At 56.0% G+C, this 16,530-nt stretch overlaps 1 protein-coding gene across 2 annotated transcripts in view; it reads right to left on the bottom strand.

Moving 5' to 3' along the window:
* Positions 1 to 299: 299 nt before the first annotated feature.
* NUP98 (nucleoporin 98 and 96 precursor) overlaps positions 300 to 16,530 on the bottom strand; it is a 39,514-nt gene continuing 23,283 nt past the window's right edge. The window contains exons 18-33 of one of the 2 annotated variants that reach the window (XM_032220172.1): positions 15,920 to 16,058; positions 14,858 to 15,035; positions 14,291 to 14,455; positions 12,418 to 12,594; positions 11,928 to 12,084; positions 10,817 to 11,240; positions 9,439 to 9,668; positions 8,238 to 8,507; positions 6,935 to 7,092; positions 6,692 to 6,835; positions 5,348 to 5,487; positions 4,370 to 4,591; positions 2,895 to 3,136; positions 2,624 to 2,778; positions 2,391 to 2,502; positions 300 to 1,399 (exon numbers count right to left, since the gene is read on the bottom strand). In XM_032220172.1, the coding sequence (XP_032076063.1) occupies positions 1,182 to 1,399; positions 2,391 to 2,502; positions 2,624 to 2,778; positions 2,895 to 3,136; positions 4,370 to 4,591; positions 5,348 to 5,487; positions 6,692 to 6,835; positions 6,935 to 7,092; positions 8,238 to 8,507; positions 9,439 to 9,668; positions 10,817 to 11,240; positions 11,928 to 12,084; positions 12,418 to 12,594; positions 14,291 to 14,455; positions 14,858 to 15,035; positions 15,920 to 16,058 (3,131 nt within the window). In that variant the 3' untranslated portion in view covers positions 300 to 1,181. The remainder of the gene's footprint in view (positions 1,400 to 2,390; positions 2,503 to 2,623; positions 2,779 to 2,894; positions 3,137 to 4,369; positions 4,592 to 5,347; positions 5,488 to 6,691; positions 6,836 to 6,934; positions 7,093 to 8,237; positions 8,508 to 9,438; positions 9,669 to 10,816; positions 11,241 to 11,927; positions 12,085 to 12,417; positions 12,595 to 14,290; positions 14,456 to 14,857; positions 15,036 to 15,919; positions 16,059 to 16,530) is intronic. The other variant, XM_032220173.1, reaches the window with a different exon arrangement.

Genomic DNA, 16,530 nt, shown 5'->3' with positions numbered 1-16,530 from the left:
ATACTGTTATTGATATGCAAGTTTTCTTTTTAAAAACTAAAACAAGAATATTTTATCCTATAACTAAACCTGTATTGAAGAGAATTGGAAGTAATTGTTTTCCTATATTATTTTCAGGGGGGGGGGATTTAAACTTCCCCGGTTGACGCCTCTCCCCCACTTTTTCCTTTGCAATTTTGTACTTGAATTGTTTACCTGAAAGCGAATTGCAATGCTTGGTTATAGTGGGATCCTGAAAATGCCCCCCCCCCCCAAATGCCAATGGAAGATACAGAAGGAAGAAAGAAAGAGACAATCAGAAAAATGCTATAAACATTTTATTTTTTTGTAGAAAGTATTTCCAGAAAAACAGACAAGAAAATAATTTGGATCATTTATTTATACTTTTAATAAAAACCTTTACATAATCTTCATGCGTTAACGACTTTTCTGGCACCCCCTCCCCTCAAGACACACAGTCAGCACACATGCACACGTCCCCCTCCCTCCCTGATCCAGCTGCAGCCCCCGCCGTGCGTCTCCCTGCAAGACCCCGGCCGAGATTGCGCAAAGGGTTAAGCCGGCCCCCTGGGCGCCTGGTGAAGGTACAGAGTGGACGGGGGGCTTCTGACTGCCTCAAGAGGGAGAGACCACCTTGCTGGGGGGGAGGGTCTCCCAAGGGGGCCTCTCCAGCCAAAGCAAGGGCCCCGGACCCCGGCTTCCCTGCTTGGGCCAGCCGATGGGTAGGGGGCAATCATAAAAAGGTCCCGCTGCCTTCATGGCCACCGAGCCCCCTCCCTCCAGGGCCGTCCCGCTCCCCCCTCCCTGAACAAGTCTCCAGGCGGAGCCCAGCCGAATCAGGCGCTATTCACACACAATGATTCCTAGCAGCCCCTCCCCCCTTCGAGCGAGCCCTTTTCTTCGGCCTGCCAAACGCCCGGCCAGAGGGGAGGGGTCACCACTGCGGGGGTTCTGCGGCAGCAGAGTTTATTGAGACCACAAAGCGGCTGGGAGGGGAGGGGGCTCATGGGGGTCCCACCGCAGAGCCGGGCCTTTAGCTTCCTGCGCCCCTCCCTCCCTTGCAAGCTAGATGGCGGTAGCTATGCTCCCCCCCCCCCAAAAAAAAGCAGGAAGGCAGGCTGCGTCCTGTACCCCCCGCTGGGTCCAAAGGGGACCCCCCACTCGCAGGCAGGGCGGCTTCGTCACTGGGCCACCACCATCAGTTCCCGCAGGTAGGACTGGGTCAGCCCGCGGAGCTCCTCCAGCGCGTAGTCTTCCGGCATGGGCAGCCGGCTGATGTGGGGGGCCAGTAGGCGCAGGGGGACCCTCTGCACGTCGGGGGTGGCGCCGGAGGCCGGGTCCGGAGGGTGCTGCAGGCTCAGCACCACACGGAGGATGTCTGCGTTGCGCTTGGCCATTTCTGGGGGGAGAGAAAGGACGGGGCAGCCGGTCAGAGACAGGGAAGGCCTCAGGGGTTTCTACTCCCCGCCTGCTGACGGGTCACAGGCAGGAGCCTCTGCGGAAGACCCCGGGAGTCTGGCTCATTGCCCAGGAGGAGAGGGAAGGTGGGGAGAGCAGGAAGGACCTAGAGGCCAAGAGGAGGGAGGGCAGCCAGAAGGGGGGAAGGGCTCTGCCTGTCTGCCCATCATCCATCCATCCATCCATCCATCCATCCATCTTCTGCCTGGTCTATATCTACATGTGACCCCCCCCCCCTCACACCTGTCTATCACCTATTTCTTATTTATTTTCTCTCTGTCCATCCATCCACAATATTTAGTCACCCTTCTTTCAACCCGCGGTGGGCAGATCCCCACCCTAAATTAAAAGACACAATTATATGAAAGCTATAAAACTCAATCAATTCAAACATTAAAAAACCCCAAAACCAGCCCCAAGTGAATTCTAGTGCGAGATTATCTAGTCTAGCATAAAGATCCCCCCCCCCCCCAGGGCTTCTCTGTGCTAAGCGTTCCTTACTCAGGGGGGGTCCAGGGGAGGGGCCCTCCGGAGGCTGCAGGAGGCCAAGCACACAAGGAGGATCCCCATTTGGTGGGGGAGGGGGAAGCCCCATGTTTGTTTTCATTTTATAGATTGGGGGAGGGGGGTTAGTGGTAAAATGGGGGCCTTTTAAGGAGCAAATCGGCTGCCGTGTGCTCCCCTCCTCCAATGCTCCGTGCAGGGCCCTGGGCGGCCTCCTCGGGAGAGAGGAGCTGCGGGGACCCCTGTCCATCAAGCAGCTTCTCTCCCGAGTGGGGAAAAGGTGCCCCTTCAGCCGCATTTTAAGCCCCCCCCCCCTCCACAGAAGGTCCTCACCTGGGGCTGGGTTCTGCCTGGTGGCTTCACATGGGAACCCCGTGTCCCATGGCAGAAGCACTGCCCCCACTGCCCCCACCCCCAGGCGGCCTTACCCGACTGAGCCAGCCTGTCCTTGGCACTGTGACACTGGACCAGCTCTATCCTGCCGCAGAGGGAGATCACTTTGGAGTGGATCTCCTCCAGCTCGTAGCCGGTGCAGTCCAGCTGGAAACAAACCAGGGGAGGGGAGTCAGCAGCCATCGGACGCTCCGTGTGTGTGTGTGTGTGTGTGTGTGTGTGTGTGTGTCAAGAGCCCCACCTGGAGGGGGGGGGGCAACGTCCTTACCTGCTGAATCCTGCTGACCATCTCGATGACTTGGAGATAGTCCAAGAAAACCAGCCCAGCCGTGTCCCAGCCCTGAATGAGGCTGCAGCGCTTGGGACTGGCCAGGTCTTCCAAGAGGCCCTTCAGGTAGGTGTAATTCTCGTTAATGATGGCGTCTGCGGGGAAGGGGAGAGAGAAGGGAAGAATGGGCAGGGGTCTGCCTGCCTGCCTCTCCCGTTATAGTGGGGGCTTCGGCCCCATGGAGAGCAACTGGCGGGGGGTGAGTGCTTACCAGAAGCCAAGTGCCTGACCACCAGCTGGTGGCACTGGTTCCAGTGGCCGGCCTTGAAGAGGTAGAGGGCCTCGCGGGTCTTGTCCCCCTCCCTCCGGGCCCACAGGGCCTTCGCCTCGTAGATCCACTCCGGGGGCACGCACAGCTTCTGCGTCAGGAAGGCCTCCTTCTCCCCGGACTCGGGCAGCTCCAGCAGCTTGCAGTGGCGGTTTAGGAGCTCCCGCACGGCTCTTTCCCGCGTTCTGGGGAGGGAACGGAAGGGCTGTCGGTCAAGGATGCTCGAGCGTTGGAGAGCCGTCCACCAAGGGCACCTCCTTCTCCAGGAGGGCAGCTCGGGGTTGGAATGAGGGGGTAGTTTCATGGCAGATGTTTCATGACCCCAAACTAGGTCAGGTCACCCCTGGGGGGCCTGGTTTACTTGGCTGCTGCGCTGACGTCCGTCTCCCTAGACCAAACATGCTAGGAGCCATCAGCAGGCACAGAGAGAGAAACAACCTCTACCCGCTAGACAAGAGAGACCCCCAACCGTCCCAAAAGGGAACAAAGAGAGACCCCACCAGCCATCGGCCCCCTGGTGAGCAGAGATGAACCCCAAGGGTCACTTTGGACCAGCCACCCAGTAAATGATACCCCAATCAAAGAAGTGACCCACAACTCAACGGTAAACAGCCCAACCACTAGAACAGTGTTTCTCAACCTTGGCCACTTGAAGATGTCCGGACTTCAACTCCCAGAATTCCCCAGCCAACGAATGCTGGCTGGGGAATTCTGGGAGTTAAAGTCCGGACATCTTCAAGTGGCCAAGGTTGAGAAACACTGCACTAGAATATAAACCTCACTCCTTCCTGGCACTGATGTGGTTACCTAGGTTGGTGAAATGAAAGGTTGGCAAAGCAACAGCCGACAGCTCAGGACTTTCTCACCGTCTCAAAGTGAGTTTCTGGTGCAGAATATTTATCATTTCAAAGGTTCTAACCTCAAAGCAGAATTAAAATAGTGTGGAGCAGTCTTCACCCTTTCAACCAGAGATGGTCCTCAGCTTATTATCATCCGTTTAAGGGTCCAATTTGATGGTCCAGGAGCATTGAAAAAAATGGACATGACCGTGTCTCTCTCTCTCTCACGACCGTTGCAGCAGCCCCATGGTCATGTGGTCAAAATTCAGAGGCTTGGCAACTGGTCCATAAATATTTGCATTTATGACGGTTGCAGTGTTCCGGGTTCACAGGAGCCCCTTTTGCGACCTTCCAGCAAAGCCACGGAGGGGGGGGGGGAGGCCACGTTCACTTCTCAAGCGTGGAACTAACTTAGCAACTCTTGCAGGGAAAATCAGCCCAAGCTCACAATTCTTTCTTAGCAACAGGAATTCTGGGCTCAAGTGTGGTCGTAACTCAAGGACTGCCTGTTGTCTAGGAAAGCCCCTCCCAGACCGAGAAATCAGAGCGGAAGCAGATTCAGAGCGGCCGATCACTCACTGAGCATTGGGGGTGTGGAGCAGGACGAAGACGGCCCACTCCCACAGCCCCTCCCTCTCCAGCTGGGCGGCGTAGCTGGCGTTCAGCACCCCCTGGCACTGCTCCGACAGGTGGGTGTAATTCAGGGCCCGGAGCGCCTCCCACAGGTGCCAGCTGAGACGGTGGTCCAGGGGGTCTGCGGTGACGCTGCGGGGGTCCAGCAGCTGATGCAAGTCATAGCACCTGCAAGGGAAGCCCGAGTCAACCCCCGCATGCCCAGCACCGCCTGGTCCTCCCGGGGGAGCGACCAGAAGGGAGCACACGCCTGGCCCTGGTGCCCTCTGAGCTGCCTGGTTTGCCTGCAGACGTCTCAGGACCAATCTAGGTAACACCCTCAGCGATAAGGAGGGCTTGGCTAGCACTGATGCTGTCACCTACTTTGGCCCATGGGACATCTGCAAGAAAAGCCCCCAGCTCCACAGAGGGCCCCAGGGGGACCTCAAAGACCGGAAGCCCGGCTGTTTGTGGCGAATGGAAGCCTGCAAAGAGCAGAGCTTCACTGGGCCCTTGAGCTGAGGAGCCGGGTGGGAATTAAGGAGAGCTGGATTTGGGAGGAGGGGGGAGCGCTTAAAGCGCCAGATTAGAAACGGTGGGTTTTATTCTTGTCTTAGGGCAGGGCAACCACACCCCCTTTACGATGGGTGGACTTCAACTCCCAGAATTCCTGAGCCACCACAGCAGGGACTAGTCAAAAAGACAAATAGAATTTATTTTAGGATTCAAATAGGACCACAGGAAACCAAGGTAGCCAAGGGGGAGGGGAAATAAGGAGACCCACACATTGCTTTCTCTGCCCCATTTCCAGCAAAACCCCCTCTGGGGAGGTGGGAATTCTGGGAGCCACAGCCCCTGGCCTCAGGGGGAGGGTGGGCTGGGCTAAACCTCCAGGATTCCTGGCCGTCCACCCGAGGACCCGGGGGAGAAGGCAAAAGGAGGTACCTGTCACTATACAACTTCAGCAGGTGGAAACACACGTCTCGCAGCGTCCGTTGTGCGTTGTCGTTCTCCGCCACGCAGCCGGAGTCTTCTAGGTAGGGAGGCAGTGGGGGGCAGGCGTACCTCTCTCCATCTGGGGAGGCCTGGGAACACAGAGCCCAGTGGGGACAGGCGTCTTCGCAGGCAGAGACACTCCGATTCTCCCGGGGGAGGGGGGAGGGGGTTTCAATCAAGCACCCCCCCCCTCACCAGAGCTGCAGCCAGGCCTTCTCCAGCTATAGGGAAGCCCCAGCCTCCTTTGCCCCACGTCCTGTTGAGGGAACCCTCCACTCTGGCCAACAGACTTTCCCCCATCAGGAGCACCCACATTTCTGGGTCAGAGTTTAACGAAAACACAAGTGCCTCCCCTCCCTCTGCGGTGTGTGTGTGTATAAATTTGTCTACCTGTCTCTCTCCTCCCCGCTCTATAAAATGTCTCTCCACTCCACCTCTCCTTTCTCTCTGCCTCTTTCTCCCTCCTGTTTGAGGAGGGGGTTGAACTAGAAGACTCTCTGGACTCTGTTATACTATTATCTTTCTCTCTCCCCCCCCCTTTTCTCTCTCCTTTCTATTCCCCCCTCATCATCTCTTTGTTTCTCTCTCTCTCTCATTTCTCTCTCTCTCTCATCCATCCATCCATATCTATCTATCTATCTATCTATCTATCTATCTATCTATCTATCTATCTATCTATCATCTATCTATCTATCTATCTATCTATCATCTATCTATCTATCTATCTATCTATCTATCTATCTATCTATCTATCTATCTATCATCTATCTATCTATCTATCTATCTATCTATCTCTATATCTCTGTCTGTCTGTCTGTCTGTCTGTCTATCTGTCTGTCTGTCTGTCTGTCTGTCTGTCTATCTGTCTATCTATCTATCTATCTATCTATCTATCTATCTATCTATCTATCTATCTATCTATCTATCTATCTATCTATCTATCTATCTATCTATCTATCTATCTATCTATCTATCTATCTATCTATCTAATCTCTATATACCACACTTTAAAACCTCCCCAAGGGACCCTGGATGTTGCACAATGAAAAGGATCACAGAATCTTGGAGGGATTCAAGCACAGGGAGGAACAGGGCGTGGCAAGCGGGGCTGGGGGGGGATGTATCCCACTCCCAGTGGCTGGGGATGATGGGGATGCCTAGCCCTTTTGGAGGCTGAAGCTCTCCCAAAAGACCCTCCCGGGCCGGAGGAAGGCCGTGACCGCTCCCTTCCCAAGGCAGACTCCCAATTTGGGCAGGGCTCTGTCCTCCTGGGCCTCCCCAGCGGCTGCCTACCTGGAAGGCGGCTTCGTACATGCTGAGGGCCTTGGAAAGGGGGGCCGTGGAAGGCAGCAGGTACCAGAGGTGGACCCCGAGCGAGCGCTTCCAGTCCAGTTGGGAGCAGACGTTGATGGTTCTCTTCTCGGATAACTGCCACACCTGGAGCAGGGAGACCAAGGGCTGAAAAAGGGACGACGGCCACAGCAGCCACAGCAGCCGCCAGCGGCCGGGGAAGGAAGCAGGCGCCCAGCCACTCACCGGTTTGCCAGCCAGGAGGCAGAAAATGCGCAGCCGCTCGTCCTGGATGAAGCCGTCCGCTTGGAGCTGGTGCCAGTCGGCCAACTGCAGGGCCAGCAGCTCCCGGACCTCCTGGCTCCCCACCAGCTGGGAGAGGAGCAGAGACAGGCGGAGGTCCCCTGCAACGGAAGAGCCCTCATCGGCATCCGAGGCAGCCCAGGAGGCGGCACTTCAAAGGGGCTCAGGGGAGCCGAGATGGCCACCCCCACAGGTCCTGCCAGGCGGAGCCCAGGAAAGAGGGGCGGGGAGCCTGGCTTACCTTTACCTGGACATCCCAAAGGGGCTTTCTGTCTAAAAGGCAACTGGGCTCTTCTTATTTCCCCCCCCCCCCTTGAAAACCTTTCGCTTCCCATCCAAGAAGCTTCTTCGGTTCCGGAGAAGTTCTCAAGCTTCTTGATGGGAAGCAAAACGGTTTTCAAAGGAAAAAAGCAAGACGAAAAGCCCCTTTGGGAGAACCAGAATCCCCTGAGACCCTGGGCCTGGCTGCTGAATGCAATCCCCCACCAGGCACCATCTCACCCCAACGCCACCCGGGCCAGCAGGAGGGGCCTCGTGCAGAGCCCATCAGCCACAGAACGCCTCCCTCTGGGTCACCACCCACAGGGGCCTTGGAGCCTGGGCCGGCCCTCCTTTGGAGGGGGCTGGGGGATCAGGAAGGAGACCTCCACCCGTAGTATTCTGGGTTTTAATTTAATCTCCGTTTATTTTAATGCTTATCGCACAGCCTGCCAGATGTTCAGACTGGGTTTGGCATTTTGTCTGCCCATCGAGTCCTTCCCAAGGATCCCGAGATCCGTAGGCAGATGTGGGGGGTTGATGGTGTTGGAAGCCTCGTCCCAGAACGGCAGCTGGTCCAAGTAAAGCTGCCTTCTGCCATTGACGGGCGTTTGATCGTTCCACGCGTGGATTTTACGAAGTTGCAAGTTAGGAGATTTATATGCCACTCTGTCAAGCAGGTTGGCGCGTAACAAAACGCTGAGCCAGTTGACATCTTGGCCTACAGCAACAGCACTTAAGACTAAAGTAAGCAGGACGGAGCGGGGGGCGCCCAGGGAGGAGGTGGGGTGTTCCCTATCCCATCAGCCACCTCCAAAGTGCTGCCCCTCCCCTCCCCAAAGTTGAGGCTTCTCTGGGGGGCATTTAAAATGCCGTGAGGTGGGGGGGGCTTCCTGGGTCCTGCTGGGAGTTGGGAGCCCTTTGCTGACTGCATATTCCCCCTCCTTCCCCCCCCCCCGTCAAAGCCAAAGCGGGTGGGGGGTCTTACCAGACTGCTGAGCCAGGCGGCAGGCGTTGCCGATCTGCTTCCCGGTGAGGTAGCTGAAGACGGCCTCGGCGGGGCTGTCGTTCTGCCGGAGGGAGACCTCCTCCTGGATCCGCTCGTCCGCCGTCCGGGAGAGCCAGTGGGAGAAGGCCCTCCGGCGCTCCAGCAGCAGCCCGTACTCTCTGGGCTCCTCCAGGCGCCCCTCCAGCTCCTTGAGGCGGCCCCAGAGCGCCTCGCACAAGCGCCAGACCAGGCCCCAGGCCCTCACCACCCCTGCGGAGAGAGCGGCAGCCTGTCAGACTGGCACCCCTGGGGACCCCGGCAGACGCTCCATTCCCTCAGGGAGGTTTTGCAGGCAGTCCTCGACCTACAACCCTCCATCCAGTGACCTTTTGAAGACCGCTGTTTCCAGCCCTGGATGCCTGGGTGACATCCAGCCGCAGCTCAGAGGGAGCCTTGCCAGGCCCATCAAAGGAGGCAGATCAGACCATGCCATCCAATGCCCCATGACGATTGTGCTCTGGGCTTAAAAAACATTCCAGCCTCTTTCGCCTGAGCAAGAGGGAAGAGGGATCTCCATCACAGTCACCTTCCTCCCATTCCACAGCAGGGGTCCCCAAACCCTGGTCTGGTACTGGCCCATTGGGAACCAGGTTGTGTGACTGACGGGTGAAGTGCCATTTAATACAATACAACAGCAGAGTTGGAAGAGACCCTAGAGGTCTCCTAGTCCAACCCCCTGCGTAGGCAGGAAACCCTACATCAAACAAATGGCTATCCAACATCTTCTTAAAGACTTCCAGTGTTGGGGCATTCACAACTTCTGGGGCAACTTCTGTTCCACTGATTAATTGTTCTCACTGTCAGGAAAGTTCTCCTGATTTGCACAAGTGTTGTGCGTGTGCACACAGCCCCCCTCCCCCCCTTCCATTCAACAGAGCCAGAAAGACTCGGGGGGGGGGGGGCTTCTACAGGACCTGGAAGATGACCTGTTGACCTTCTGTGGGAAAGAGCAGGGGGCTTCCCCATGTGCTGACCCCTTGGCCGATGGCCCTTGTTTCTTGGGTCAAAGCCAGGACGGAGGCCCTGTGTCCACCTTGGCTTCGCTGCCTCCCACTCCCCCTCCGCAGCTCCCGGGAGGGGAAGATCCTGGCCGCCGGTGCCATCCCAGAGCCCTCCCACTGCTCCTCTGCCAGCCCCTCACCTCCTCCTCCTCCTTCTTCTTCTGCGCCTTCCGAGGCCTCCGAGGCCCAGGCGGCATATTCATGGATGGCTGCCACGCCCGGGTTGGGGGCCAGGAAGGGACAGGGGTCATCCAGGTGGACGGTGCTGTGCTTCAGCTTGATCTCCAATGGCGGGAGGTAGAAGCGGTCGGTCGCCTTCCCCTCCACGGTCAGCTTCTCCAGGTGGACCTTGAAGGGGGACTCGGAGACCCTGGGGAAGGGAAGACGGGGGGTGGGGGGATCAACGGCTGGCTCCCCACGTTCTTCCCTTGCTGCAGCAGAGAATATAGGGGGCTGATGGACAAACTCTACCCTGTGCAGAGAGGCAGACGCTCAGCGAAGCTGCTTGGAACTACCCACCACTGGGAGTTCTCTCTCTCTCTCCCTCACACACAGACACCATTCTTAATCTGCTTCCCCCAGGGGAGTAAAAACCAGGCCCTTGAGAAGAGCGTGTGGGCACCAGTGCAGGTCACTCCAGCCCCCTCCCCAAAACACCGGGCATCAGGCCGGGGCCTGTGAGGGTCGGAGGCTTCTCTGTGGGTTTGTTCAGCTCCTGCGAGTGGAATGAAGCCCCCAGCAATGGCCACAGTCCGACTGGCTGGCCTTGGGGGTGGGGTCTCCCCAGGACCCTACCCTGGCAGAGCCTTCCACTCCTCTGCAGAGCTGCTCCTACTACAGGCAGTCCTCGACCTATGACCACAACTCAGCCCAACGTGTCAGTCGCTAAGTGAGGCAGCTGTCGTGTGAGTTTTGTCCCATTTTATGAGCTTTCCTCCATAGTTGTTAAGTGAATCATGGCTGTTGTTAAGTGAGTAACCCAGTTGTTAAATAAATCCAGCTCCCCCACTGACTTTGCTGGTCACCAAAGGGGATCAGCTGAGCCCAGCGATGCTGCGACCGTCATAAATAGGAGGCAGTTGCCTTTGAATTTGGGAGGCTGCTAAGTGTGAAAAATGGTCATAAGTCACTTTTTTCACTTGTCTTTTTTGGAACGGTCACTAAACGCATTGTTGTTAAGTGGAGGACTGCGTGGAGAGAGCTGCAAGGGCCCCCTTTGCACCCCCCCCTCTGGGCAGAGCCCGGGGGAAAGGAGGATGGGCCCCTTCTCTTTCCCACGAGCCCCTCAATTGCCCGCAAAGGCCCAGCAGAGGCGAAGCTGGCTGGGGAATTCTGGGAGTTGAAGTCCGCCAGGCGTAAAGTTCCCAGCGGTTGGAGACCCCTGCAGCAGAGAATGGAACGGCCCAAATACCCCACCCAGATGGAGGAGAGCCCAGAGGGTCCCTGCTGGCTCTTCGGGGCAGGGGGGAGGCCCTTTCCCACAGGACCCACCCTCAGGATCACAGAGCAATGACGTACTGCTTTGGTGCCACGGGGGCCGGCAAGAACCCGTACTCGGTGGTCTCCCCGTGGTCCTCCGGCTCGTCCAGAGGGCTCAAGCGGTCCCCGCTGTGGGCCAGAACCCAGTTGGGCCCCCAGCCCACCCGGAAGGAGCGTCCCACGAAGAGGGCCATGTCCTTCAGCAGCCGCCCCTTCCCGTAGGCGACCGACTTCTTCAGGGCCACCAGGCCCGGCTGCCTGCGGACCCCCACGGTTCTCAGGGGCGCTTCGGGAGCCGAGCGCGGCAGGACGAAGGCGGAGGCCAAGGGGGAAAGAGCAGCCCAAGGCGGGACGGCCAAAGCCCCGCCCAGGGAGGAAGTCCTCGGGCTGCGGCGGTCCTGGAGGGTGGCGCTGGAGAGCAGGAAAGAGCCGGTGGAGAGTCTGGACTGCAGCAGCCTGGAACCTGCAAGCGGGGAGGAGGAGGAAAGCCGGCATTTAGGAAGCCGAAAGGAGCAGAAGCGGATCCTGGCAGCCGCCTCTTCCGAACGGACCCCAGGGAACCAAGGAGGCCCCTCCAGCTGAGCAGAGTTGCTGCTTTATTGCTGCTCGCCTGTTTACAAGAATCTCGCCAGACAGACAGACCGCATTCCCTTGGGGGGGGGGGATTCTGCGGGTGGTCAGTCCCGCTGTTCAAGGCCTCTAGCCAGGCGCTTCACACCTCCAGGCCTTCTAACTGGGGGTCCCACCACAAGGTCCACTTCCCCAACCCCTCCCCCCCCAGGCAGACTCACACAGAGGCACCCCTATAAAGTGCCCTCATCTAGGTTATGTATGGCTCCTGATGGGAAGGGCTGGTGCCCAGGGGCACCTCCTGGCACCCTGCTGAATCCCACAGCGCTGGGCACGGATTGAGAGGCCCAACAGTGGTAGCTCTGGGAGGGGAGCTGCCCGGCCTCCGCCTGGTTCCCAGCTTGCAACCGACAAGGTGCTTGTTCAAGCCCCCCTCTGGGATTTTCTCTGGACAGGTAAGCAGCGCATCCTGCTTCTCCTACGGTCCCTTCCCCCGTCACTCCCTTGGAGGGAAATACTGCTGGCTCAGGATTGAACTGTGGGCTCCGGGGCGCTCGGAGCCTGGCTTTGCTGGCCGTACCTGGGGGGCGGCCTTTCCACCCTCGAGAGGAGGAGATGGGGAGCCTCGGAGAGCAGATCTCTTGCGAAGGGTCCATTTCTGCAGCTGGCTGGCCAAACTGGGGATCCGCCATCCAGTCCAGCTCCTCCTCGTCTGCCAGCAAAGAAGCCTTCATGATCTGCAAAGGAGACGCAGGAGGTACATCCTGAGAGCCGGGAGGGGCCTCGGAGGACTTCTGGCCCAACCCTTTATCCCACCCCATCCTGCTTTTAACCCTGTGGGTTCCTCTTCCTTATTGTCAGTCTTGAACGGAGGGCTGGCTTAACCTAGAAGGCGGGATCGGGTGTGGGTATTTTAAATAAAGCATTCCGACTTCTCCGGGATAAAAGCCAAAGCGAGAAGGGAGACGAACCCCCTTCCTGGGTGGAGGAAGCCCACTTCAAAAGGGGCTTTCGGCAGGAACCCACAGCCGTTGGGAGGTAGAGTTTGGGGCACCTGGCGGAGGACTCACCTGCAGCGTGTGAGGGTTGATGTCCAGGGAGGACGCAATATGGGTCGAGGCCGGTACCGGCTCCTGTTCTTCCGCCAGGTTCTCTTCCGCCATGGAGTCAGGGAGCAGCTCTTGGGTGATGTCTGCCATGTCGCTGTCGAATTCGACTCCCTTCCCCAGGTGGTCAGCCTCGGGGCTCTGCCGGAGCCAGGGGAGAAGGTGACCTGTGTTATCGCTCCTCCTTTGAACACCCATGAAACATGGGATTTGGACGCCCCCTCTCCAAAGAAAACGCGTTATGGATGTGCGTATTCTGAGCCGTGGGGGAGCAGTGGGTGGATGGTCTCAAAACATCTTGGCCAGGTCCAGTTGGCTGGAATCGGACTGACCACGGGGGGGCGGGGGACAGGGGTGCCCTGGGGGCAAACCCACACTTTTATTTTTGTATCTAGCGAGCGTGGGAAATTTCAGAGCCGGCTGGAGTTGCCTGCAACCAACGTCCCTAGTAAAAAGAACCCTTTGCTTTAACCCAGTGGCTCCCACAGGGGGGCAATTTGATTTTTTTTTTAATTAAAGAGTTTTAATAGATTTTACAAATGTTTCCCCTTCCACCCCAACTCCGCACCCCCTCCAACCCTCCCTCCCCCCCCCCCAACCTCCCAGAGCAAAATACAGGGTATAAACATTTAACAATCATACACTAACATAAACTAAGTAACTTTAGCATCGTACCTTCACTTATACTTTAACTCCCCTTTTATTAAGCTAACTATAGGTAAATTGTAACATTCCTTGCAATTTGATTTTCAATGGGGAGCATTTGAACTTTGTTTAAACCAGGTTAATGGCCTTTTAGGCTCCCTCCGTGTCAGCAGAGTTCACTTTTTGAGTAAAGAATTATATGTCACGGGTGTGTATGTGTGTGTGTCAATCAGGATTCTAAAGATGCTTGGGTGGGGCATGGCCACAAAAAGGTGGGAAATCCTTTGCTTTAACCAAACGGAGAGTTTTTCCTTCCTAAGTCAGTGGTTCCCAAACTTGGCAACTTTAAGACTTGTGGACTTCAACTCCCAGAGCTGGCTGGAGAATTCTGGGAGTTGAAGTCCACAAGTCTTAAAGTTGCCAAGTTTGGGAACCACTGTCCTAAGGGATCAGATTGGGGCAGCTCTTTTTTTTAAAAAAAATAGTTTATTTGTACATTTTCACTTAACACGCACGAGTGCTTTCTGAACAGTGAACAGTCTGGATCAATGGCTTACATGATGTTTTCCCAGCTCCTAATTTCTACTTCTGTTATCTATGGGGTTTCATTGGACGGGGGCAGGTCCGAGAGCCACCTTCACTTCATCTGAATTTCAGGATCCTCTTCAGGTGAGCAGAGTGTGGGGAAAAGGGGAGGCAGGTATCCTAAGGGTGTGTGTGTGCTGCACCTTCTGCAGAAGAGGCTGGGGGTGCCAGACCATTTCCCAGTCTTGCCCCCACCCTGCAGCAACCGCAGCAAAGGCCCTTTGGGGTGCAAAGGGGGGGGGGGAGTGACAGGATCACCCCCCGAGAACCCCATTTCCAACCTGCCTGCGTTGGCATACTTTGCTTCATAGCAATTATAGCAGTTAGACTTGTATACCGCTTCCTAGGGCTTTCAGCCCTCTCTAAGCGGTTTACAGAGTCAGCATATTGCCCCCAACAACAATCCGGGTCCTCATTTCACCCACCTCGGAAGGATGGAAGGCTGAGTCGACCTTGAGCCGGTGAGATTAGAACTGCCGAACTGCAGATAACAGTCAGCTGAAGTGGCCTGCAGTGCTGCATTTAACCACTGCACCACCTCGGCTCGTGCAGGAGCCAAATTTCAACTGGGAATTTTAAGAGGACAGTTATTATTTCCCCCTCCTACCTTGGAAGGAGGCGCCAACTTCCCTGCCGCAGCCATTTGCTGAGCGATCAGCTGGCCCGGCAGGGGCACCTGAGCCGTTTTTAACTTCTTAGCCTCCACTTTGGCCAGGTTGTCCTCGTCTTCCTCATCGGAGTCTTGCAGGCCGTACTTGGAGAAGTGGGCCACCTGGACGGTGGAGGGGAAAAAAGGTGTGTTTTACAAATCAGAAGATCAAGAGCGGGTTATTCTCGTGTGAAAACAAAGTCCTGCCCATCAATTCCTGTTGTCGCCCTCTGAAGAGTGAATAACAGCAAATGTGTTTTTATTAGCACTTTCATTACCATTACAATAGCACTGATGGTGTTACCTAGTTGGGTCTTGAAACGTCTGCAAAGAAACCACCAAGGGCAGAGAGCCCCAAGGACCCCACAGTCCTCTTCCCTCCATCTATTCACACACACACACACCACTTCAAGCGCCCCAAAATACACGTTTTCCCATGTGACCGAAGCTCTTCTTCCACCTGTTCCGTACGATTTCGAAAAAGAAGGGGGACTCCTGGTTTTATCCGTCAGAAGAGATGGTTACCTTGAATACCCACGAACCAGTTTCGGGGCGGTACTCCTTAAACTGGGCTCCCTGCTTCCGAGAGACGGCTTCCAGCCGGCCTTCGTAGTTCATTTCTGTCAGCCGTTCTGGGCTCTTGATCAAGCAACGCGAGGTTTTGTCCGTGGGCCAAACTCCGTCCAAGGTGACTTCGGCTCGCCTGCTCAAGAGAGGAAGTTGGGAGGCCTGAAATGAGGACATCTAAGAAGGGTGTGTGTGTGTGTTTGTGTGTGTGTGTGTACGCAGCAGTGCGGCCTCTGCCACCGAACAGGACATAAGAGCGGGGTAAAATAGCCTTTCCCAGCTGGTGTCAAGACAAAGACGAGAATGAGAGGGATCCTTGGGCCTCATCTTAGCATCTCCAGCGGGGTTAGTGGATCAAGGGAAGACCTCCATCCACCTCCTCCATTGTGTAGCTAATCTTCACATTTTGACAACGGACCCAAAATTTATGTTGCTAAGTGTCAGCTTTAGTAAAAGTACATTTGATTTTCCACGTATGGAGTCTCATGGTTTTTCTTTCCTAATTATTAAATGGAGAGGTGCGACACTAAGCATAAGTGAGCTTTGCCCCACTGTACGACCTTTCTTGCTACCGTTGTTAAGCGAAGCGCTGTTGAGTGAGTAAGACGGTTGTTGAAAGTGAGTCCGGCTTCCCCACTGACTCTGCTTGGCGGAAGGTCGCAAAAGGGAATTGCATGACCCCAGGACACTGCAACCGTCATAAATACGAGTCACGTTTGAATTCTGATCATGGGACCATGGGGATACTGCAATGGTCATAAGTGCCATTGGTTAAACAGTCATTGATTACTTTTTCCAGTGCTGTCGTAACTTTGAACGGTCACTAAAGGAACCGTTGTTAAGTTGAGGCTTCCTTCATTCACTATCTGTTCATTTTAACATTACATCATTTTCGTGTTTTATGTTGTCGTTTTTATCTTGCCGTGAGCCGCCTAGAGCCGCCTGCTGGTGAGACGGGCGGCATGTAAATGTGACAAAGTGGGTATTTGAAGAGCCCCCCCCCCTCTCCCGTGGCATCACCTGTTCAAGCCCTCCCCGATGGGGGGCTTCAATTCATCATCCGGGTAGACGATGACCTCTTTCCTGCGGACGTGCACGATCTCATCCAGGTTCAGGTTGGTCAGGTTGACCTCGCCCTCAAAGTAGATGGAGCCGTAGCCTGAGGAGAACGGAGGCCCCCGCGGTTAATCGGCCACCCTGGGCCGCCTAATGGAGTCGCTCAATGGGCACCAAGGGCAGGAGGGAGGAGAGGAGGCAGAGATGGCGGGCGGAGTGAAACGGGCCATCGGTTTGGGATTGCTGTGTTGCCACAAGAGATCCAAAAGCCCAGCCCTCCCTCCGCCCGTGAAGCCCACTGACCCTTTTCGAGCGCCAACTTGTGCTACCAGTTGACCGGATTTGTGCTTAAAGGCTTGAATAAAAGTTAGGAGATTTATTCACCCTTACAGATGATTCTCCTTCGCCTGGCACGTAAATGGGGACACCCCTGGCTACTCGGGCACTGAAAAGGGGCTGCCCAGGGAAACAACTTGAGGGCTTGTGGATTTCTTAAGGGTGCCATTTTTGCCTCGAATGATTCTAGGGATCATTTTATTCCAGAAAGGAATAGAGAGTTTATGAAAAACTTGCCT

Source organism: Thamnophis elegans, chromosome 6 (genome assembly GCF_009769535.1).
Source record: "Thamnophis elegans isolate rThaEle1 chromosome 6, rThaEle1.pri, whole genome shotgun sequence".
Lineage (NCBI taxonomy): Eukaryota > Metazoa > Chordata > Lepidosauria > Squamata > Colubridae > Thamnophis > Thamnophis elegans.
Note: the sequence above shows the minus strand (reverse complement) of the source record. Positions and strands in the feature narration are given on the sequence as shown.